At 45.0% G+C, this 23,979-nt stretch overlaps 1 protein-coding gene across 1 annotated transcript in view; it reads left to right on the top strand.

Annotated features, from left to right (window-relative positions):
* Nucleotides 1–23,146, top strand: part of LOC117368596 — a 172,245-nt gene extending 149,099 nt beyond the window's left edge. Inside the window, exons 3-7 of the mRNA XM_033962325.1 lie at nt 3,570–4,400; nt 9,789–10,844; nt 17,653–17,880; nt 20,488–20,611; nt 22,236–23,146. Coding sequence (XP_033818216.1) covers nt 3,570–4,400; nt 9,789–10,844; nt 17,653–17,880; nt 20,488–20,611; nt 22,236–23,146 — 3,150 coding nt within the window. The remainder of the gene's footprint in view (nt 1–3,569; nt 4,401–9,788; nt 10,845–17,652; nt 17,881–20,487; nt 20,612–22,235) is intronic.
* Nucleotides 23,147–23,979: the final 833 nt, after the last annotated feature.

Below are 23,979 nucleotides of genomic sequence, written 5' to 3'. Positions count from 1 at the left end.
GACTGAATGCACTGAGAAGGAATTAGTTAAATGAAAATTAAAAGGAAAAAAGTTTAGAAAAATTTAAAAGGTTTAAGAAAAATATATATTGTCTGAAAAACAAAAAAAGTTTAAATGGACATTTAATATGAGATTATTTAAGCTGTGATAAACGCCGTAAAAAGAGTGAAGGTGTTGTCGATGAAAGAAAACCATCACCATATATATCAAAGGCGACAAACTTTATGATCCTTTGAGTGGTGCTCTCAGACACTTTCCTTCACTTTGGTAGCACTTTGGTAGTGGTTTACTTTGTGGGGATCTTGTCTGCTTTGCAGTAAACTGTAATTTTTCACATTTGATCATAATGAGCTATTACCCATCAGTGACAGCGGAATCGGTCAAGAGAGTCTAAAAGAAAGAAAATTAGCAGGTAAGAATTTAATTTCTCCCTTTCATATACACAGAACACAGACCCTCACGCAGTATAAAATAACTAACCATAAATTAAAAATAGAAATATTAAACTGAACTCCCAACAAGCCACAATACGACACCGATGCATGCTGCAAAATTTAAAGAAAGCAGAAGTAAACTAATTTGGAACATGAAGATGTTACTAGCCAGACTTTACGGTATGGTTGGATAGGCTGGAGTGAGCTTGGATGACAACTTCAGCATTTGGAACCTAGGACAATACCAGACTTTACAGTCTACGGCCCTTAAATATCAAAGAGACAAGTTAATTTAATTATGTATTTTTTAATGGGTATAATTTATAGGCAGACTGGATGGACCGTTCAGGTCTATATCTGCCGTCATTTACTATGTTACTATGTTACCCCTCCATAAATATACCTAAACATTGTACAACTCACTTCATCAACCTACGATTTATCTACTACGTGCTCCAAATTTCTCCTGGAAACTTCCAGACTAACAATTGTAACTTGATATATTCCTGATTCTATGTACTGTAATATTCCTGAATTTGTCCAGTCTCTTAAATTGTAATCCGCTTAGAACCGCAAGGCACAAGCGGAATAGAAATCTGTAATGTAATGTAATGTAATATTATACTAGTCTTATAGCCCGTTACATTAACGGGTGCTAGAATATATGTGTGTGTGTCTCTCTTTATTTCTTTCTCTCTCTCTCTCTCTCTCTCCTTAGCCGCTTTCTTTCTTTCTGTCTTTCTTTTTCCTTGGCTGTCCATCACCACCCCTTGCCTGCTCCCCCTGTCCATTCTCCCTTCCTTTTACCTCCCCTGTGTCCACCACCACCCCTTCACAGCTCTCCTTATGCAGCAGCAGCCCTTCTCCCTTTGTTTTACCTCCCCCCTGTCCAGCAGCACCTTCCTTCTCCCCCTGTCCAATATTAGGCCTCTGTTCCTTTTTCTTCACACACCCCCCGTCCATCAGCACCTCTTTCCTTCTCCCCCTGTCCAGCAGTAGGCGTCCCTTCCTTTTTCTACCCCCCTCCTCCTTCTTATCCCTATGATACACTTACCTTGCTCTGCCCCTGATCAGAGGCTCCCAACAGCCGCCCAGATGCACCCATTGGAAAAGTTCCCTCTGCGACATCCCGCACCCCTCCTGACGCGACTCCCGCTGTCTTTCTGTCTGTCTGTCTCTCCCTGGCCCCATTTGTCTGTTTGTCTTTCTGAATATCTCCCTGCCCCTGTGTCTTTATTCTTTTCTTTCTGTCTCCCTTCCTCCCTCTGTCTGTCTGTCCGAAGCAGTATTCCCTGCCCCCTCCATTTTCCTCCCCCCCACACCAGTTCCCTGTGCACCTGCCCCTGTGTCTTTATTCTTTTCTTTCTGTCTTCCTTCCTCCCTTTGTCTGTCTGTCCGAAGCAGCATTCCCTCCCCTTCCATTTCCCTCCCCCCACACCAGTTCCCTGTGCAGCAGCATTAGGGTTTCCTCTACCCCCTTTCCCTTCCCACAGTGGCAACTACAAACGCGGGGCCCGAGTCCTTTGCCGCCCACCCCCTACCCTTCCCTTCCCGCGGGCCCGACTACACATGGCGATTCAAGCAGCGTGTGCATCAGTCTTCACACGCTGCTTCGGGTCCTTCTACTGCCCTGATTTACTCTGGCACATCCGGAGCAAATCAGGGCAGTAGAAGGGCCCGAAGCAGCGTGTGAAGACTGATGCACACGCTTCTTAAATCGCCAGTCGGGCCCGCGGTAAGGGAAGAGGGGGGGGGGGGGGCGGCAAATGACTCGGGTCCCGGGCAGCGGAAAGTTGCTGGGCTCCTCAGTGGGGGCGCTTAGTGGCTGCGATCCCTCTCCTCCCAGACCCCCCCCCAGAGGAATGGAGATCGAGTTGCCGCCATTTTGAAGATTGTTCTGCCCTGCTCCTTGCCTTAGTATATTTTTAATTTGAAAGACACGGTGGCGGCGGCTCCTCTCAAGACCCCGACTGCATTGGACTTCCGACGCAGGTGGGGATCCTGAGAGGAGCCGCTGCCTCGTCTTTCAACTTAAAAATATAGTAAGGCAAGGAGCAGGGCAGACCGAAGAACAGCAGAGTCTGGTGCAGTTCGAGAGAGGAGCCGGTACCATGCACAATGAGAGCCGGGGGTGAGGAAGGCCGCCGCAGCTGTGTAACTTTTTTATTTTAAAGCCGCCGCCGCAGCCGGTGCCGCGCATTCGCACTCGTGTTTTCGCGACAGAACAGGGAACACGTTTTTTGAGTGCGCATGCGCGGCCTATTATTTTATTATATTAGATATAAATTAACACCAATATTTGAATAATATGATGAAACTATTTTACTGGACTAAATACATTTTTCAATTAGGTTTCAGAAGCCACAACCTCTTTCCTCAGGTCAGGACAATATACAGATCTTATGGTATCTTGTTCTGACATAAGGAAGGAGGGTTTGGTCTCCAAACATTGGCCACAAATGTATTAAAATTAGTCCAATAAAGAGATATCGCCTTATTTCCATTTTCATTATCTTTACGTAACAACATAAGAATAGCCTTACGGGCTCAGACCATCCTCTCAATGGCCAATCCAGGTCACCAGTACCTGGCAAAAACCCAATCCAGGGCAACATTTATTAACATAGATACCACACTACTTTATTCTAAACAAAAAATAAAATTGTTTTTGTTCTACCTTTGTTGTTTTCCCAATTACTTTTTCTAATTTTTCTCTCCTTTTTCACTCAACTTTCTTCAATTTATTTATCTGCTTCTGTCCAGATTTAATTCTTTCCTACTATACAGTTTACAATTTCCCTTTCTTTTTCTCACTCTGGCTCTACTAGTTCACTTCCTCTTATTTCCCAGTCACTAACCCTATCCTCTTTCTTTTCCACATTCGGTATTTGACACTCTCCCACTTTTATCCAGCATCTGCTCCTCCTCTCTCTTCCATCCAGTGTCTTATCCCTCGCCTATTTCTTACTCTTCTACCCAGAATTTGCTCCCTCTCTCTGAATGTCCATTTTCATGTTTCACAGCAGACTGTGTGTCAACAGATCCTGTTTGAGACAAGTTGAGAAATGGGCCTCCATCTGCATTGTACAGTCTTGGGCTTCCTCTCTAAAATGCTATTTTTTGTGTCCTTCACAGATCAGTTATGGAGCAATGGATCCCGTCTTCAGTGACCGGATTCTCTTTCCATCCTTTTTCCGAATGGTCCCTAATGAGCGCTCTCAGTATGACGCTATTATACAGTTACTCCGGCACTTTGGATGGACCTGGGTTGGGATCCTGACATCAGCTGATTATCAAGGACAATCAGCTGGTGAAGAACTTAAGTGGACAATTATTCAGAGCGGAGGTTGTGTTGAGTTTTTAGCAATGATACCAATGATTGGGAATGATCAAACTATACCGGAGGTTGTTCACCTGATTCACAGTTCCACCTGCAGCGTGATAGTCGTCTACAGTAGTATGGTCTATCTGCTCCAGCAGTTCATGTTCAAAGAATGGAGAAAACATGAAATACCTCCGAAGGTGTGGATTCTGTCAGCAACTCTGCCAATTATTACAGATTTCGATATAGGAAAAGCTTTCCAGATCTTAAATGGCTCGATAGCATTTTCTATCCCAAAAGGTGAAATTCCTGGATTCAAGGATTTCCTTTATAGTGTGAACCCTACCATGTTTCCAGATGATGTTTTACTGAAATTAATTTGGCAGGGAAATTTCGGATGTAGGCTGCCAGGCACAAAGAATAGATGGAAACATTTTGATATGTTGCCTAATTGTACTGGGTCTGAGACGCTGCGTAGCCTGGATTCTTCTCTGTATGATGTCTATAATTTCAGATTCTCTTACAATATTTATACAGCAGTCTATGCCCTGGCACATGCTTTACATCAAATGTACACGGCAGAGCCCTTACAAGGACCGATTACTGACAGAGAGAGTCTGTGGCAGAGATTCCAGCCATGGCAGGTAAAATGACACCAGATGTTATAAGCAGGAGGTGTGAGTGAGACAAAAACATATAGCCACCTGCTTATATAGAAAACAAAGACACACACATACAGCCAACCCAGCACAAAGTGATACTATATATAGAGTTGAATGAAGTGATTGGACATCAAATAAAGTGTCCAAAGAGCAAATTTTGAAATTATACAAATATGATGGAACACTGATTAGTGTTCCATCATATTTGTATAATTTCACTATATATAGGGTTACCATATTTGTGAAGTCAACAAAGAGGTCACATGACCCTGCCCCAGGCCTCCTTTCCACTAGTCTCACCCATGCCCAACCCCCCACCTTTCACCAGTCTTGCCCCTGCCCCGCCCTATCTTTCATCCATTTCCTTAGTCGCCTTCTCAACTTCTGTACCCTTTTAGTGCTTTTCTCTTTCCCACCTCCCCCACAGGTACATTTCTCTCCCTCTCCCTAACCCCTCAAGGGTTCTTCTCCCTCCATCCCCCATGGGTGTTTTCTCTCCCTCTTTTTCTCTTTCCATAACCCCCTCTCTTGTGAGTTCTTTTCTCTCTCTCTCTTCCTAACTCCCCTCCCATGGGTACTTCTCTCTCTTTCTATATCCCTCCCTCCAACACCCCCCCCCCCCCCGCGAGAAGGTGCTTCTCTCTCGCTCTCCTGTCCCCCACTTACTTCCTCGCTGAAACTGAATCTTTGGAATGGCTGGAAGCAACAGCAAGGTGATCTTGCTGCCGTTGGCCTTAACCAGAAGCCTTCTCTTTGGAGCAACTTCCTGTTCCTGCATAGGCGGGAAACTCCAGTGAGGCAGCTTCTGGGGCAGGCCAACAACACCAGGCTGACTTTGCTGCTGCTGGCCAGCCTAAAGATTAAATTTCAGCCAAGCTCGGAAGTAGGTTGGGGACAGGGGAAAAAGCCATCTGTACACCCGGATAGCCCTTTATAAAAAGCCATCGAAGGAATTTTAAACAGAAATGTTTTAAAGTTTGGTTTAAATTTAGGGAGGGAGGAATCTTCACGGAGATGGGATGGCAGATTTTTCCATAATGTAGGAGTAGTAACAGAAAAAATTTATTTTCAGGTTGTGTCATAGATTCTGTGGTAAAAAAAGGTTTATTGTTCCATTCGTTGAAAATAAATCACCGCTCATATTGTGATGTTATAATGCCTCATTCCACCAATGCCTAAGAGCCAGCCTCATCGGTGATGTCACAATGGCTTGGTTTCCCTATACTTGTGCCCCTTTACTAGATGTATTTGCCTCATTGAAATGAAAAGTGCAAGAAAAGTGTGGAATAATTGTAATTTCATGGCTCCACATCATGCTCTTCTTGGTTGGGTTGAGAACTTTTCAATGGTCTCTCGTATTGTGATGTCATAATGCCTCATTCCACCAATGCCTAAGAGCCAGCCTCATCGGTGATGGCACAATGGCTTGGTTTCCCTATACTTATGCCCCTTTACTAGATGTATTTGCCTCATTGAAATGAAAATTGCAAGAAAAGTGTGGAATAATTGTAAGTTTCATGGCTCCACATCATGATCTTCTTGGTCGAGTTAGAACTTTTCAGTGGCCTCTTGTATTGTGATGTCATAATGGCTCATTCCACCAATACCTAAGAGCCAGCCTCATCGGTGATGTCACAATAGCTTGGTTTCCCTATACTTGTGCCCCTTTACTAGATGTATTTGCCTCATTGAAATGAAAAGTGCAAGGAAAGTGTGGAATAATTGTAAATTTCATGGCTCCACCTCATGCTCTTCTTGGTTGGGTTGAGAACTTTTCAGTGGCCCCTTGTATTGAGTGATGTCATAATGCCTCATTACACCAATGCCAGAGCCAGCCTCATCGGTGATGTCACAACGCTTGGTTTCCCTCTACTTGTGCCCCTTTACTTTACTTATTTTTTAAACTGCTTTCAACTCTTAACTCCCACTCACTGCTATCAGATACCTATACCCACTGTATAATTTCCTCTACCATAATCTCCTCAACCCCCAAAATGTCCCTGTCTAAATTAGATTGTATAGTGCTTCTGATCAGGGGTCCAAGATCGATCAAGATCAACCAGTAGATTGCAAGGGCAAAAACGAGTTAATCTAGCGGAGCCCATCCAGGGCTCAGTGATAGACTTGCGTTGCCTTTGCGTTCTCTCTGCTTCACTGACGCCGCAAAAGCCAGGCGTGTGCAGCCACTGCACAAGCCCAGGCCCAACAAGCCATTCCACCTCGCATGTCAATTCTGACGTCAGGAGAGATAAGTTCCAGGCCAGCCCAATCGCTGGCACAGAACTTCCTCTCCTACGTCAGAATTGACGTCAGGGGGAGGGGAGGCTTGTGGGCCCGGCCCTTGTGCAGTGGGTATATGGGCCTGGCTTTTGTGGTGTCTGGGAAGAAGAGAGAAAACGGCAGCGGTGGCTTGGGGAGCAGGGAGAGAAAAAGAGACAGAAAGTAAAGGGGGCAGGGAGAGAAAAAGAAAGAAAGGGGGCAGGGAGAGAAAGAGAGGGGAGGAGGGTGGCAGGGGGAGAGGAAGAAAAAGTTGGGGGAGGGAATGGAGTGTGTCAGGTGGCTGGCAGGGAGAGAGGAAGAAAAAGTTGGACTCATGGAGGGACAGAGAGAGATGTTGGTTGGGGAATGGAATGAGGTCTGGAGGAGAGGAAGCATGCAGGAGAAAATAAAGAAAGATTGGATGCACAGTCGGAAGGAAGTGCAACCAGAGACTCATGAAATTACCAGACAGCAAAGGTAGGAAAAATGATTTTATTTTCAATGTAGTGAATCAAAATGTATCCATTTTGAGAATTATATTTGCTGTCTATATTTTGCACTATGGCCCCATTTTACTAAACCGCAATAGCAGTTTTTAGCGCAGGGAGCCTATGAGTGTCAAGAGCAGCACAGGGCATTCAGCGCAGCTCCCTGCACTATAAACCGCTATCGCAGTTTAGTAAAAGGGGAGGGGGTATATTTGTCTATTTTTGTATAGTTGTTACTGAGGTGACATTGCATATTTTAAAGTCATCTGCCTTGACCTCTTTGAAAAAAACCTGAATATAAATAACATTTTCTCTGCGTACAGTGTGCTTTGTGGTTTTTTTTATATTTTATTGTTGGTAGATCATTTTGACTTGGTCATTTTAAAAGTAGCTCACAAGCCAAAGAAATGTGGGCACCCCTGGTCTATTGTATGTTAAAATGTACAGTGCTGCATACGCCTTTCAGCGCTATAGAAATAATAAACAGTAGTAGTACTAGATGCATTTGCCTCATTGAAATGAAAAGTGTGGAATAATTTGCAAGTTTCATGGCTCCACATCATGCTCTTCTTGGTTGGGCTGAGAACTTTCCAGCGGCCCCTCGTAACCGCCACAGACTCACGCCATATAAAGTCATCAGGATACAGACTATTGTTTATCCCACCTTTTTTTGTTGGGACTATTTTTTTACATTGGTATCTTTGTTCCCCACCCTTTTTTTTCTCTACCTCTTAATTCTAGCACAATGTGGGTTTGTGCCATTATTCTATAAGGATGTGGGCTGTAAGATGCACCTAAAATGCAGGAAGGGGTGCTGCCCTGAAATACGAAGAACTATCTCTTAATGCATTGATGCTCTGAAAACCAAACACACAAGATTGAATTGAATATGGACATTTGTATTTTGCTTTTCCTTTGACGGTTCAAGGCAGATTTCTGAAATTCAAAGCCAGTAGTATCAATATAGGGAAACCAAGCCATTGTGACAGTAACAAGGAGGGAAGCATGTGGTGCAGTGGTTAAAGCTACAACCTCAATATGCTGAGGTTGTGGGTTCAAATCCATGCTGACCCTATGCAAGTCCCTTAATCCTCCCCGTGCCCCAGGTCCATTAGATAGAATGAGAGTCCATTGGGTCAGACAGAGAAAAATGAATGTGTACCTGAAATAAATTCAAGTAAAACCGTTTCTGAACACACTGGGGAGAACAGTATAGAAAATTGAATAAATATGGTAAATATGCATCAACTAGTCTTTAAGCACGTTACGTTAACGGGTGCTAGACTAGATGTGTGTCTTTGTCTTTCTTTTTTTTCTCTCTCCTTGGCTTCTTTTCTGTCTATGTCTTTCTTTCTGTCTCTCTCCTCCTCCTGCTGTCTGTCTTTCTTTCTGTTTCTCCATGGACAAGCAGTATAAGTCAGCCCCACTTTTGGTGACGTCATCTACGTTCCCAATTCGGATTTGCTCTCCCAGAGCTCAGGTGAGGCTTTAGGAGCCTCATCTGAGCATGTGCAGGTAGCCCTATATATACCTGTGCTGTCCCTCACTAATCCAGTTTAGTTAATCCGCCCTTCCCAAACGGACGGATCACAGCTCTCCATTCAAAAACAAACAAACAAAAAAAAAAAAAACAACAACAACAAAAAACCCAGAAAGAAAGAAAAGAAGAAGAATGGCAAGAAAAAAAACACAAAAAATCGAAAAGCCTGCAGGAAAACCAGGTTTCAAGAAGTGCCCGGACTGCAAACGAAAAAGGAGCTCCTTGGACCCCCATGAGGTGTGTGTCCATTGCCTAGGAGAAGCACACCTCATGGCAGCCTGCCCTCAGTGCCTAAAAATGTCTCAGAGGGCTAGAAGAAATCGGCTCCATAAGCTGCACACCATGGGGGAAGACCAGCGAAGGAAGAGAGAAAAAAAAAAAAAAATGCAGCCAAAAAGCAGCCCCTGCTTACCTGCTGCCTCAGGAAGCCCAGCAAAAACAGAGTAGACTGCTCCTGAAACTTTCCGACTACAGGATAGCTCCCTGACGGTTGCTCCATGGCCTAGGGTAGAGCATAGAAGTGCAGACAGTGGCAAAAATGGCCGAGGGTCTCCTATCCCCTCCGCCGGCCATTCCAGCTGCACCAACTCGGGACTGCTCCGATTTCAAAATCGAAGCCATGCGGCCATCGAAGCCATGCTATGCCTGCAGCCCCGAGATTCAAACTGCCTCGATCTCATCCCAGGATGATATCAGTGCACTGGGCCCCGCCCCCTTAAAGGCACAGACACAGCAAAAAGGCAAGCCTGGATACAGACAGTGACTTTGCAAGCATGGAAAAGAACTCTGCACACCTAAAGGGACAGGACAATGTGCCTCACAAAAGCCAACACACCAGAACCTGCAAGGAGGGAACATGAAGGAGACAGAACATCTTCCTCTTCATCATCATCATCAGCAGCCTCATCAAGACGGCGGAGGCGCAGAAGGTCGAAAGATCACGGGACCAGGAGCAGGGCAGACCCCATCAGCCAGCTGACCACCCACGTGCATCGGCCACAGATCCCAACATCCAGCCATGCCAACTGACCACTCCTACCGCTCACAGACAATTGTTCGACTTTTTCAACATTCATTGCACAGCAACTCTCCGGCAAGAGGGCGCAAAGCAAGAGCTCAGCACCGAATGCAGAGCAGACCACTGCAACCACCGGCAACATGGAGGCAGGGAGCAGAGACAGCCGCATCACACTCTCCAGCCACAGACGGCTATGCCTCCGATATGCAGTGGGCGCTACCAGCAAAGCTATGCTTCAACACGGGGCAGCCCACACACATCAACAAACCCAAGACACCCCAGACACAGAGCACGCGTCTGGGACAACACAGTCCGACATGCCGGCGGAGGACCTCACTTATCCAAAGTTCCTCCAGAAGGTAGTTTCCAAGCTGGCACTCACCCCAGTACAGGAGCTAGAGGTGACAGAAGAAGCACCGGGACTGCTGAAATACCTAAAGTTGCAAAAGGCCATAGCCGCACTACCAGCTCACAGAATGCTACTAGATTGCCAGGACCAGATCCGGAAAACCCCACGGTCAGGCCCGGCCGTGTCCCAGGAGGCTAGACCAAAAAATAACCAGATCAGTGAGGCACTGGGCTTTGACAAACCACAGCTCCCTCACCAGTCCACCATAGTAGAAAGTGCGATTAAGAAAGCTAGAGCAACCGCATGCAGGCCAACGACACCTCCGGCAAAGAACACAGGACCCTGGACGCTACCGCCAAAAAGGTCCACCATTGGCTCCATACTGAATGCCAAAATTGACTCTCACCTGTTCCACCTTACCCTGTACAATGATGCCCTCCGGAGGAAAATAGAGGAAACCCTAGACACGCTACACCCCGAGGGAAAAGCCTCTATAGCCCCCATATACAGGAAAATGGAGGAATGCGGAAAACACATGATAAAAGCGATTTTTGACGCATTTGAAACATCTGCCCGCACGGCCGGAGTGGGCCATAGCATCCCAGACACCTGGCATGGCTGCAGGCATCGGGCCTACACGAGGACACCCATGAGCATATCGCAGATGCACCTTGCTCAGGGGAGAACTTATTCGGGAGACAAAGTCACGGAAACAGTGGACACAATGAAAGCCAATTGCACAACTCTCCAAACCCTCTCCTCAGATGGCTTCGTAAAACCCCGGCACCAAGGTGGCATAGCACCAACCACTATTGCTGACAAAATAACACCGTAAGGGCGTTTCGACAACCAGACAAGAGGGCCGTCCCAGGAGACAGAAAGCACAACCCTGCAGCGCCCCTTACTAGTAAAGGCAGCGCCAGAGAGAGGGAAAACAGCAGAAGCCAGCTACTTTCCACCACCGCAAAAAGCCGGGCCTAGCTTTTGACTCATCAACAAGGCCCTCCACCCCTGTTGGGGGCCGCCTCTCCGCATTCAACAAAGCCTGGGAGAAGATAACAACAGTAAAATGGGTGCTACACACCCGCTAGCCAACCCACCAAAGAACTCATCCTCAGAGAAATCAAAGCTCTCCTTCAAGCAAGAGCAATAGAACCAGTATCCAAGTCACAGCACAACCAAGGGTTCTACTCCCACTATTTTCTAATCCCCAAAAAGACAGGAGGGGTTCAGACCCATCCTAGACCTACGAGGCCTAAACAAGTATGTAACCAAGGAGAAATTTCGTATGCACTCCTTAAGAACAATCCTACCACTAATTCAAAAGGACGATTGGCTGGCTTCACTGGACCTCCAAGATGCGTATTCACACATCCCTATGCACTCCTCCCAAGGAATGTTCTGCGGTTTCAGGACCCAAACCCAGTACTTCCAATACAGAGTCCTGCCCCTTTGGACTCTCCTCTGCACCGAGAGTCTTCACAAAATATGTCATGGTAGCAGCGGCACACCTCCGCAAGAGCACCATATGCGTGTTCCCTTACCTGGACGATTGGCTGCTGGGGGGTCCATCAGCCTGGAAAACGACAACAGCAGTCAATACAACGATGTCACTCCTGTAATCCCAGGGGTAAACACCAAAAAATCCGTGCTACAACCAGCATAATCAATAGAATTCATTGGGGCAAGGATCTGCACGCCCCTGAATGCAGCTTTTCTGCCCCACTTAAGGGGACAAGCAATACAAAAAACTGGTTCAGCAAATATCAGAGAAATACACATTCACAGCAAGAACAATACTACGCCTCCTGGGCCATCAAGCAGCCTCCATGTATGTTGTCCCACGCACCAAACTCCACATGCGACCCCTTCAGTGGTTCCTCAGAAAGAATTGGAACCAACACACATAGCCTCTGTCTCAGAGTCCCAATGGATCAGAAAATTCGCAACAACCTCAAGTGTTGGACACAACAACAGAATTTGTACACGGGCAAGCTTTTCCAGCAGCCACAACACCAACTGACACTCACCACAGATGCCTCAAAACAGGGTGGGGAGCCCACCTCCTCCATCTGAGAACCCCTGGTCACCTTCCGAGGCCAAACAACACATCAACCCGCTAGAACTCAGGGCAATTGGGAATGCCCTACAAGACTTTGCTCCCTGGATCTCCAACAAGACCTTACTGATCCAGACAGACAATCAGGTGGCAATGTTCTATATCAACAAGCAGGGAGGGCACGGGCTCACTCACCCTCTGCAGGGAAGCCCAAAAAATCTGGACATTTGCTTTATCAACCAATATTCTCATCCATGCCACCTACCTCCCGAGCCTGAACAACGCCCTGGCGGAGAGCCTCAGCAGAAAGCTGGACCCCCACGAATGGTCCCTCTCCATCCGGAGGTAGCCCAGGATCTCTTCCACAAATGGGGCCTCCCAACAAGGGACCTCCTCGCCGCAGAGGACAACAAGAAGTGCCCTCAATTTTGCTCCAAAGACCGGCACAAAACCATACATTGGGGGGAACGCCTGCTCTATGCTTTTCCCCCCATACCACTCATCCACAGAGTGCTACAGAAGATCAGGCAGGAGGCAGCCACAGTGATCTTCTTTGCGCCCCACTGGCCGAGACAGGTGTGGTTCCCCTGCCTATACCAGATGTCGGCACAGCCGCCAATCAGTCTACCGCTGCGACCGGACCTCATCACCCAGGACCAGGGACAAACTCTGCATCCCAGATTGAAAGCACTAACACTGACAGCATGGATGTTGAAAAGCTAATCCTGGACCCTTTCCAACATGTCAACCGAGATGACCGAGGTACTTGCGAGCAGCCAGACGCTTGGCAACCAGGAAATCATACAGACTCAAGTGGAAAAGATTCCACATATGGTGTGTCTCGAAAGGAAAAGATCCACTCACCTGCCAGGTCCCAGTAGTATTCCAATACTTACTTGACTTATCCACAGCAGGCCTGAAAACATCCTCCATAAGAGTCCACTTGAGCGCTATATCAGCGTTCCGCAACCGCGTTGAGGACAGGACCCTAGCCACACACCCACTAGTGTCCAAATTCATGAAAGGGCTTATAAACCTGCACCCCCCGCCCACCGCCAGCGTGGGACCTGGGCATCATCCTCCGCAGGGTAACAGCGCACCCCTTCGAGCCATTGGAGGATGCCCCAATCAAATTCATCACCTGGAAAGTAGTCTTGCTCATTGCCATCACATCAGCAAGGCGTATCAGCGAGCTACAGGCCCTGGTGACATACTGTGACAAACCCAGCACCAGCACTAGTCCGGTCCCTGATAGGATCGGATGCAGAAGAGCAGACCAGATCGATTCTGGCACTCACCTTGAGGCTGACCTCCCTTGCCCCCATAACCAAAGAGATAGTGAACTGGAACAGAGGCAGGCAGATTGGCAACAACAGCCTCCTGTCTTTAGAGCAGCTAGAGAAGCCACGAGGAAGGTAGCTGCAGTAGAAAAACCTAGGCAGAGAAAAACTGCTGTAGAGCCAAAACCCATCCCCCGCTACAGGCTGAAGGGGATTGGCTCTGGTCTGTTTAAAAGCAGGCAGAGACAAACAGGAGGAGGAGGAGCGAGTGACCAGGGCGAGTCACTCCCACAGCTCAAGGCAGGTGAAGAGCTGTGGAACAGAGCAGGAGAGGAAAACGTGCTGGATTATTCCAGGCAGGATTTGGAGGAAATCCTGCCTACTTCAAACTACCAGGTTCTAGATCGTGTGGAAGGCATGGAGATAGAACTGGCTGGCCCTATGTTAGAAAGCCAGACGGAAGGTATGGAAGTTGCATGAAAGAATGCAGCAACTGAGAAACCATTAGTGGTTTGTGTTTCTTTCTTTCTTTTGCTGATGTCTGGTTTGTTTCTGCTGTGCAAACTATGCCTGAAGAAGTTAAGATATGTTTGAACTTTATAAGTATTTTGAGAGTAAGAATAATACTTGCTTCAAACTGAGGAATGGATTTAAAAGCAAGTTTGTGAACCTGAAGCTCAAACTGACCTAGTTAAGTTTGGTTTTTGGAACTTTAAAAATCCTGCTGTGACTCCCGTTCTGAAAGCTAATTAGATTATATGTCTCAGCTGTGTGATTTTGCCTGCATGTGGGAGCTGAGAGAAAAGCTGAACTGTTACCAGAGTTTGCTGTGGCTATGTTTACCTAAGGAGTTTTGATATTAGTTTGAATTTACAGTAAAGCTTTATTTTTTTGCAAATTTACTATTTTTGTTGAATGACCTGCAAAAGTGATGTTTGTTTTCTGTGGCATACTTTTGGCCTGTGGGTCAGAATAAACAACTTATTCTTTCCTAAAGAACTTGTTTTGGCTGGTGATATGGTGAAACCTGTTACTTACCTTGCATCTCCTAGGCCCAGGCAATTGCCCAGGGCCACCTGAAAAAGTCCTGAAGGTACCCCTGGTTGTAGGGGACACGCCAGAATCCCTGTGTTTGTCACCCGGCAGCCCTACTTTGCGGAGGGTTGGTGACAATACCCACCAGACACACAGATCCTTCATGATCACGCAGTGCTGAGAACTCATCCAAAGTTTCTATCTAAGGTAGTCTCATCTTTCCATGTAAACCAAATTGATAGTGCTCCCCTCCTTCTGCCCGGGACCACATACCAACAGCACGGAACAACTCCTACACATCTTGGACTGCACCCGTGCACTTTGCCTATACATTTAACGAATGCAACACTGGCGAAAGGCAGTACAACTATTTGTCTCCTTTGACTCCCAACAAGTTAGGAACACCAGTGGGGAAACTCACTATACCCAACTGGATCTCAAACCGCATTGCCTCCTGCTACGAGCAAGAGGGAGGGTCCCTTGAGAGAAAGACCACAACACACCAACTAAGAGCCATGGCCGCAACATTGGCAAACCTCAGCAACACGCCACTTCAGGACATTTGCAGAGCAGCCACATGGTCTACCCCACACACCCTCACCAGACACTATTGCCTGGATCGCCCGAAAACAGACCTCCAATGACTTTGGTCTCAACATACTACGAATGGTGACCAAAACAGACACAGCAAAAGACATCAATATCTGGACTAGATGAACAGGACTATCTAATCTGTCTGAATCAGACAGAAGAGATTGTTAGACAGCTTATATTCTGCTATGTTGGCACAATTTGCACAATCAAAAAAAAAAAAAGTGTTACTCATACAACACGTTGGTGATATATATTTGTTATAATCGCTATCTGTTATTGAGATACATACTCTACCATGTTGGTAGATTTAAAAAAAAGAAAAGAAAGGGAGTGTTGGTCCAGTTCTAAGGACCAACATAAAGTTCCTATTGTTTACAATGCATAACCTCTGACTGGTCTCAGTACTTGGGGCTTTGTCTCTGTCCCTCACCTGACATTTATGCAGCCTCACCCTACCGCAGCGAGGTAGCGGGGACGCAGAGGGGACCATACCCGACGGGGACCCCGTCCTCTTACACACTCCGCACCCCGCAGCTGGAGAGTCACCAAAAGTGGGGCTGACTTATACTGCTTCTCCATGGAGAAAGCGAAGTTACTTACCTGTAACGGGAGTTCTCCGTGGACAGCAGGATAAGTCAGCCACACTGACCCTCCCTTCTCCCCTATGGGTGACACTGCAATAAGACTCAAGCTAGGGGAATCACTGGATTAGTGAGGGACAGCACAGGTATATATAGGGCTACTTGTACATGCTCAGATGAGGCTCCTAAAGCCTCACCTGAGCTCTGGGAGAGCAAATCCGAATTGGGAAAGTAGATGACGTCACCAAAAGTGTGGCTGACTTATCCTGCTGTCCACGGAGAACTCCCGTTACAGGTAAGTAACTTCGCTTTCTCTTAACTCCCCCTGTCCATCAGTAGCCCTTCTTCCTTCCTTTTACCTCCCCTGTGTTCACCACCCCTTAAAGTCAGGGGGTTGGGTCATTAGAGTGGGCAGACTTGATGGGCTGTGGCCTTTTTCTGCCGTCATTTTTCTATGTTTCTCCCTTCGTTTTACTTCCCCCTGTTCAGCAGCACCTCTTCCCTGCTCCCCCTGTCCAGAAGCAGCCCTTCTCCCTTCGTTTTACCTTCCCCCAGCCCAGCACCTGTTCCCTGCTCCCCCCTGTCCAGCTATAGGCCTCCCTTACTGTTTACATCCCCCCTGCTCAACAGCACCTCTTCCCTGCTCCCCCTGTCCAGCCATAGGCCTCCCTTCCTGTTTCCTCCCCCCCTGCCCAGCAGCACCTGTTCCCTGCTCCCGCCTGTCCAGCTGTAGGCCTCCCTTCCTGTTACATCCCCCCTGCTCAGCAGCACCTCTTCCCTGCTCCCCCTGTCCAGAAGCAGCCCTTCTCCCTTCGTTTTACCTTCCCCCTGCCCAGCACCTGTTCCCTGCTCCCCCCCTGTCCAGCTGTAGGCCTCCCTTCCTGTTATATCCCCCCTGCTCAGAAGCACCTCTTCCCTGCCCCCCCTGTCCAGCAGTAGGCCTCCATTCCTGTTTCCTCCCCCCCTGCCCAGCAGCACCTCTTCCCAGCTCACCCTGTACTGCAGCATTCCTTACCTGATTCCCCTGTCCAGCATCTGACTGTTTAGAAGAGGAGGACAGAAGAACAGCAGAGGGCCTTACAGTACTTCCTGGCTGTGGATAGGCCTGCCGCTGCCTGGAGGAGCTGAAGAGCAGGGTGGCCCGCGCTTAGAGGTTCCTCAGGTGCGTGGGAAGCTGTTTTGCCCACTAGTGTGTATGAGGAACGGTCGGGATCGCGTGCAATGTCCGATGTTCTTTCGCCGACCGTTTAGTTCTGTGCTGGAGGTATTTTTAAGTTTAAGTTTCAAGTTTCAAGTTTATTAAAATATTTGTTATACCGCTTATTCAAATTTCTAGGCGGTGTACAGCAATAATAAAATAATGAGTCTTTAAAAGTAACAAAACATTTTGGAATTAAAATATTAAAAACAAGACAGTATTAATTTAGTAGACGTTGACAAAGAACAAGTAAGATAACTACGCAGAAATGGGAAAGAGGGAAGAACTACAATATTTAAATAAAGCGTACATCGACGTTAAAAACAAAAGCCGCTGCGATGGATCGTTTCATGATCCCCGCCTGCGTCGGAAGACTTCTCCGACTCAGGTGGGGATCTTGAGAGGAGCCACCACCGTGGCTTAGAACTTAAAAATAACTTTGCTCAGAACATCCTTGGATTCCACGAGGGTGGTGCTGTTTTTTCTCCCAAGGTAATAGAACCCTAAGCGCACATGCGTACTCCTGCCGCCACGGCCATACGGATCACGGAACACGCAGTTAGGAGTGCGCATGCGCGTTTAGGGTTTTATTATAGCAGATAGGAATTTACCTTCATAAAATTCACATATCTGCTAAAACACAAATTAATGTCCCCTGCCATATACCTATCTTACATATAGACTTTGCATTCTTGTCATGCCTACACATCCAGTCACCTCTCACTGGTACTGAAAATATTGCTCTCTGGTACCTCACCTCATACATTCAGGTGAGAGTTTCCAGCAATTTCTCCATGTAATTTCCAGATTGTTTCCTTTTTTTTTTTTTCTAGCTGAATAATTTTCTTAGGAATATTCATTTTAAACCTTCTATTGGAAATGAGATTTTCTTTGATGAGAAAGGGGACAATCCCACTCGATATGACATTCTAAATTGGATTTATTTGCCCAACGGAGCCCTCATCCAAACCGTTGTGGGCAGCTTTCATCCTTCTGCCCCTTCCGATCAACAACTCTTCATCAATGAGAGCGCCATCCGGTGGCAACCGCTCTTTAAACAGGTGAGGGTGAATTACATTGTTCTAATACTCAGGGTAAGCATCCTCATATTAAGAGACAGTATTACAGGTCATCCTGGCTGGCATTAAAAAGGTCAGAGTGTCATTGAACCACCAGCTCAGTGACAGTATGTAAATTACTTTATGGGTGACCTGGGTTCACGTTCTGTGGCTGGCATTTGTGCTGTGGGATCATGAGGACCAGGAACAGCGTCAGTCATACTTCAGTGATATCTGGACACCAGACAAAGTCAATATTAGCTCAGCTCTAGATACATACATGTAGCTGCCCTTGATTCAGTTCATTACTAACAATAAAATCCATCACAGAGGCTCAATCTCAGTCACTTCACTTTGGCTGATTTGCTGTTTTGATCGCGGTCTTGGATACTTCGTTTTGGCCAATTTGCTGGTTTGATTGCAGTCTTGGTTACTTCAGTTTCATCGCGATCTTGGATACTTCATTTTGATCACGGTCTTGGATACTTTGTTTGGCTGATTTGCTGGTTTGAACGCGGTCTTGGATACTTCATTTTGATCATGGTCTTGGATACTTCGTTTTGGATGATTTGCTGGTTTGATCGCGGTCTTGGATACTTCATTTTGATCACGGTCTTGGATACTTCATTTTGATCGCAGTCTTGGATACTTCATTTTGGCTGATTTGCTGGTTTGATTGTGGTCTTGGATACTTCAGTTTGATCGCGGTCTTGGATACTTTGTTTTGGCTGATTTGTTGGTTTTATCTCGGTCTTGGATACTTCATTTTGATCGCGGTCTTGGATACTTCATTTTGCCTGATTTGCTGGTTTGATCGTGGTCTTGGATACTTCATTTTGATCACGGTCTTGGATACTTCATTTTGATCGCAGTCTTGGATACTTCATTTTGGCTGATTTGCTGGTTTGATTGCAGTCATGGATACTGCATTTTGATTGCCATCTTGGGTACTTCGTTTTGGCTAATTTGCTGGTTTGATCGTGGTCATGGATACTTTGCTTTGGCTGATTTGCTGTTTTGTTCACAGTTAGATGAAGGTTATTCTATGATTAATATGTTTACTTCACCTAGCTAATTGTGATAATATAGTTGACATCCAAAAACGGCATACACTGGCACTTGGACGTTTTAGTTATCAGGATGTCCAAGTGCCAATTTTCATAACCAACTTTCAGGAGATTTGGAGAGGGGTCCCAGCTACTGTGCATCCAAAATTCAAGAATGGTGTTTTGGTGGTGTGCTATGGGTGGGCTTTGGGCATGCTTAGACTTGGATATCTTGCAGGGATAATTGAATTTTTCAGAAAGATGTCCAGAACAGAATTTAAATGTTCGGAGCTAGACCTGTTTTAAAAGCATGTTAAAAAAATACCCAAACAGACCAAATGACCACTGGAGAGATTAAGTAATAACCCCCCACACTCCCCCTGTGGTCACTTTCCCCCTTCTCACCCACCCACCTCAAAATCTGAATAATACATACCTGTGTCAGAAATACCTAGAAGAAGCAGGATAAGAGAAGGGACACCCTTTATCTTATGTCTTTCTCAAAATGACTCTGGGATTATGTGGACATTGGAATTAGAAGCAGTCTCCTGTGATTTGCTGTTTTGATCGTGGTCTTGGATACTTCATTTTGTTCACATCTTGGATACTTTGTTTTGGCTGATTTGCTGGTTTGATCGTGGTCTTGGGTACTTCATTTTGGCTGATTTGCTGGTTTGATCGCAGTCTTGGATGCTTCATTTTGGCTTATTTGCTGGTATGATCGTGGTTTTGGATACTTCATTTTGGCCGATTTGCTGGTTTGATCGTGGTCTTGGATACTTCAGTTTGATCGCGATCTTGGATACTTCATTTTGATCATGGTCTTGGATACTTCATTTTGATCACGGTCTTGGATACTTCATTATGGCCGATTTGCTGGTTTGATCGCGGTCTTGGATGCTTCGTTTTGGCTTATTTGCTGGTTTGATCATGGTCTTGGATACTTCATTATGGCCGATTTGCTGGTTTGATCGCGGTCTTGGATACTTCAGTTTGATCATGGTCTTGGATACTTCATTTTGATCACGGTCTTGGATACTTCATTATGGCCGATTTGCTGGTTTGATCGCGGTCTTGGATACTTCATTTTGATCACGGTCTTGGATACTTTGCTTTGGCTGATTTGCTGTTTTGTTCACGGTTAGATGAAGGTTCTTCTATGATTAATATATTTACTTCACCTAGCTAATCCAAAAACGGCATACACTGGCACTTGGACGGGTTGTTGTTTTTTTAGTTCAAAGAGTTTTATAAATCATAGAATACAATACGAACAATATGAGTGTTCCCTGTAGAGGAACACATATTAACAATAAGCATTAACACATGTGAAGTGCATCAACAATAAAATAATAGTCTGTGGTCACTTTCCCCCTTCCCACCCACCCACCCCAAAATCTGAATGATACATACCTGTGTCAGAAATACTTAGAAGAAGCAGGATAAGAGAAGGGAAACCTTTATCTTATGTCTTTCTCAAAATGACTCTGGGATTATGTGGGCATGGGAAATAGAACCTGTCTCATGTGAATGCTCACAAGTTGTCCTTTCTGTTGTTCCTCAGACTCCTCGTTCTGTGTGCAGCAAGAGCTGTAGGCCAGGATATAGGAAGGCTCCCAAAGAGGGGAGCCCGAAATGTTGCTATGACTGTGTCCCTTGTGCTGAGGGAGAGTTCTCCAATGCAACAGGTAAGAAAAACAGTAACCAAGAAAAAAAAGGATACAATAAAAGAAAAAATGAAGAAACTTCATTTCACTTTGTCTGTTATGTTTATACCCATCCATTGTTACTACTTCACATGCACAATAAATAAAGATAAACTGATATCATATATTAAAACCAAATGAATATGACAGTATTTAAACCAATAAAACACCACATCAAACAAACGAGCCTTTGGTTTCTCGTGAAGTGTCATTCCATACCTTGTATTTTTCACATAACTGCTATCTTATGAACACTTAAAAGCTCCTGCTTTAACAAGAGAAGTTATTGTGATGGTTGATAACATTACAAAAATGAGTCTGTTTGTATTGTGACATTCACAGTTATTTTATTCCAGAAATTTTAAACAAGAATAAACGAGAAGACCAATGCTAATACAAATACAGATAAAGAACAAAGAGCTCAACCAAATAGTAGATTATAATTCTTCAGGGCGCACAAAAGGGTACACAGTTGGGTATACTCCTATGTTGTGCTCTTTTAGCAGTGTGGCTCCACAGGTACATTTTAATCATTCGGGTCACTTATGAAGGTGATTACTGTGGTAACTGAACTGAAGCCCACTGGGAATTAATGAGCTACTGAGCTGTGGCTGCACGGCTTTGAAAAAGAGGAAAGTTTTCTTTCTGTAAATAAATATTTTCACAGACTATTCCTGCTTCAACACTCTTTCCCTTTCCTTGCGCCTGATATTCAAAAGTAATTACCTGGATAATGAAAGCTATAATGGGAATAATTCCATTACAGGGCAGCAACTTTAAGCTGTAAATTACATGGTAACGTACATGTGTAAAAACCCTTCCAAGAATACTGCCTAGTTGAAAAGTATGTGCCATGTTGCATGTACTTTGCTCATGTAAAATAATCCTTTGTGTGATTAACCCAGTCAATGAACCGTAGATTCACAATTACAAGCGTTATAAGACTCTTCTCCTAATGAAATAGTACCCTTATAAGTAGGCTAATTTCTTACCCTTTTATGATAGGTGCCCTGTTAAAAAATTTATTTCCACCTTCATCTGGATAATTCCCCTAGCCAATGCTACCACTGATTTGCAAAGCACAGCTGAAAATCCAAATAGTACTGAGGCGGTGGGTGGAGGAATATCTGGATGAAAGGGCAGCAGAAACAGCAGATATTGGCATTGAATATATGAGTTTTGTTTAATTGCCACAGCTGGTGTTGAAGAAAAAAAATGCTGACCATGGTGGGTGAATATTGACCCAAATAGTGTTGTTATCAAAATGTGAGCTTCAGACTTAAATTTGTTCCCTTAAAAATAGTACCTTCTCATATTCGCTATATGGACTCATGGGAAAACTCTTCTAGTACTGATACTTTTTGGACCAAGGTGTGGGCTTACCTTTTCAAATCCGCCTTGTTTCTCCCATACGGAAATACACAACTTAGAATTCTCTACAATTGATTGATTGTAGTTATTTTTTGAAATGAATATTTGATATTTGTTTTACAGATAACTGTTTTGTATATATTTGTTCTTAGTTTTCAAACTACAATAAAAAAAATTTAAATATAAAAATAGCATATTTTATTCAAATGCTAACAAAAATACAGTTCATTTTTAGATATGGAAAAATGTCTGAAATGTCCCGATGACCAGTGGCCCATGAAGAAGCGAGATGGCTGCATTAAAAGAACCATCGAGTTTCTTTCCTACGAGGATCCACTGGGTGCGGCTTTGGCTTCCTTGGCCATTGTATTATGTGCAATCACTGCTGGAACTCTAGGAATATTTCTTAAATATCGAGAGACTGCTGTAGTGAAAGCCAATAACCGGGATCTCAGCTACATTCTCCTCCTCTCCCTCATGCTCTCCTTCCTCTGTTCCTTGCTATTCATTGGGCGTCCGGAGAAGCTGACCTGTCTGCTCCGGCAAACTGCTTTTGGGATCATTTTCTCAGTCTCTGTTTCTGCAGTCCTGGCAAAAACCATCACAGTTGTCATTGCTTTCAAAGCCACAAAGCCTGGAAGCAGGTTAAGGGAATGGGTGGGGTCCAGAGCACTCAGCTTCTTGGTCCTTCTGTGCTCCCTGGGTGAAGTTCTGATCTGCACTGCGTGGTTACTCATCTCTCCCCCATTCCCAGACTACGACATACAGATAGATCCTGGTAGGATGATATTAATATGCAATGAAGGCTCCCTCTTTGCATTTTACAGTGTGATCGGGTATATGGGCTTATTGGCTATATTAAGTTTCATTGTTGCTTTCTTAGCCAGACGTTTACCTAACAGTTTTAATGAGGCCCAATTGATCACTTTCAGTATGCTGGTGTTCTGCAGTGTTTGGGTGTCCTTCATCCCGGTTTACCTGAGTACAAAGGACAAATACATGGTAACTGTGGAGATATTTGCAATGCTGTTATCTAGTACAGGACTGTTGAGCTGTATCTTTATCCCAAAGTGCTACATTATTCTGCTCAGGCCTGAGATGAACACAAGGGAGCATTTAATTGGAAAACAATCTACCAGTATATAAAAGAGTATAACTAAAGTCACGGACTTTATATTCTACCCTCCAGTACTGAAGAAATGAACCTGTAGAAAGATTAAAATAGTGGTTGTACTGGGAGAGCAGAGTCAATAGGATAATCCGATGGGGTGCATTATAGGAATTTGTTTTTTAAGAAAAGTAATGGAGAATGTATAGAGAAGGGCAAAGGACTAGCATTAGAAGGAAAGCAGAAGGATGCAGTTGATCAGAGGTATACCTGACTGGTGTCATTTCTGGAATGGCACCAGTCAGAGTTGCAAAGACAAAACAAGAAAAAACTGCAGACAATCTGTACAAGAGGCTATGTTTATTATATCAAATATTAAATGCGGTCAAAGATACCACCTTTTTACAAACCAAGGAACCCGAAACGGTCCTTGTTTCGGTAAACACGCCTTCCTCAGCGGTCCTAACAAATGCATTCACACCTTTTATGCATTATTTCTTCAGACTATGATTTTTCATCACATTATACAGATTATTACTTTATCACTTTAGCACACCATATGTCCAATAATTGTATATCAATTGCATATTCTTGGGTTTTTATTATTTTTATTTACTTTTGTTAGGACCCCGAGGAAGGCGTGTTTACCGTGTCGGGTCCCTTGGTTTGTAAAAAGTTAGTGTCTTTGACCGCATTTAATATTTGATATAATAAACATAGCCTGCATCTTGTACAGATTGTCTGCAGTTTTTTCTTGTTTTGTGTTTGCTGTTCCTGCAGTACAGTCTTCGTTGGATTTTCCTTTGGTTTTTACCAGTCAGAGTTGCACATCACCCACTCACTATGAGAGCAATTCTATAACAGGGGTCAT

The sequence above is a fragment of the Geotrypetes seraphini genome, chromosome 10, assembly GCF_902459505.1.
Source record: "Geotrypetes seraphini chromosome 10, aGeoSer1.1, whole genome shotgun sequence".
NCBI classification, from domain to species: Eukaryota; Metazoa; Chordata; class Amphibia; order Gymnophiona; family Dermophiidae; genus Geotrypetes; species Geotrypetes seraphini.
The sequence above is the reverse complement of the archived record's forward strand: the minus strand, read 5'-3'. Positions and strand labels throughout refer to the sequence as shown.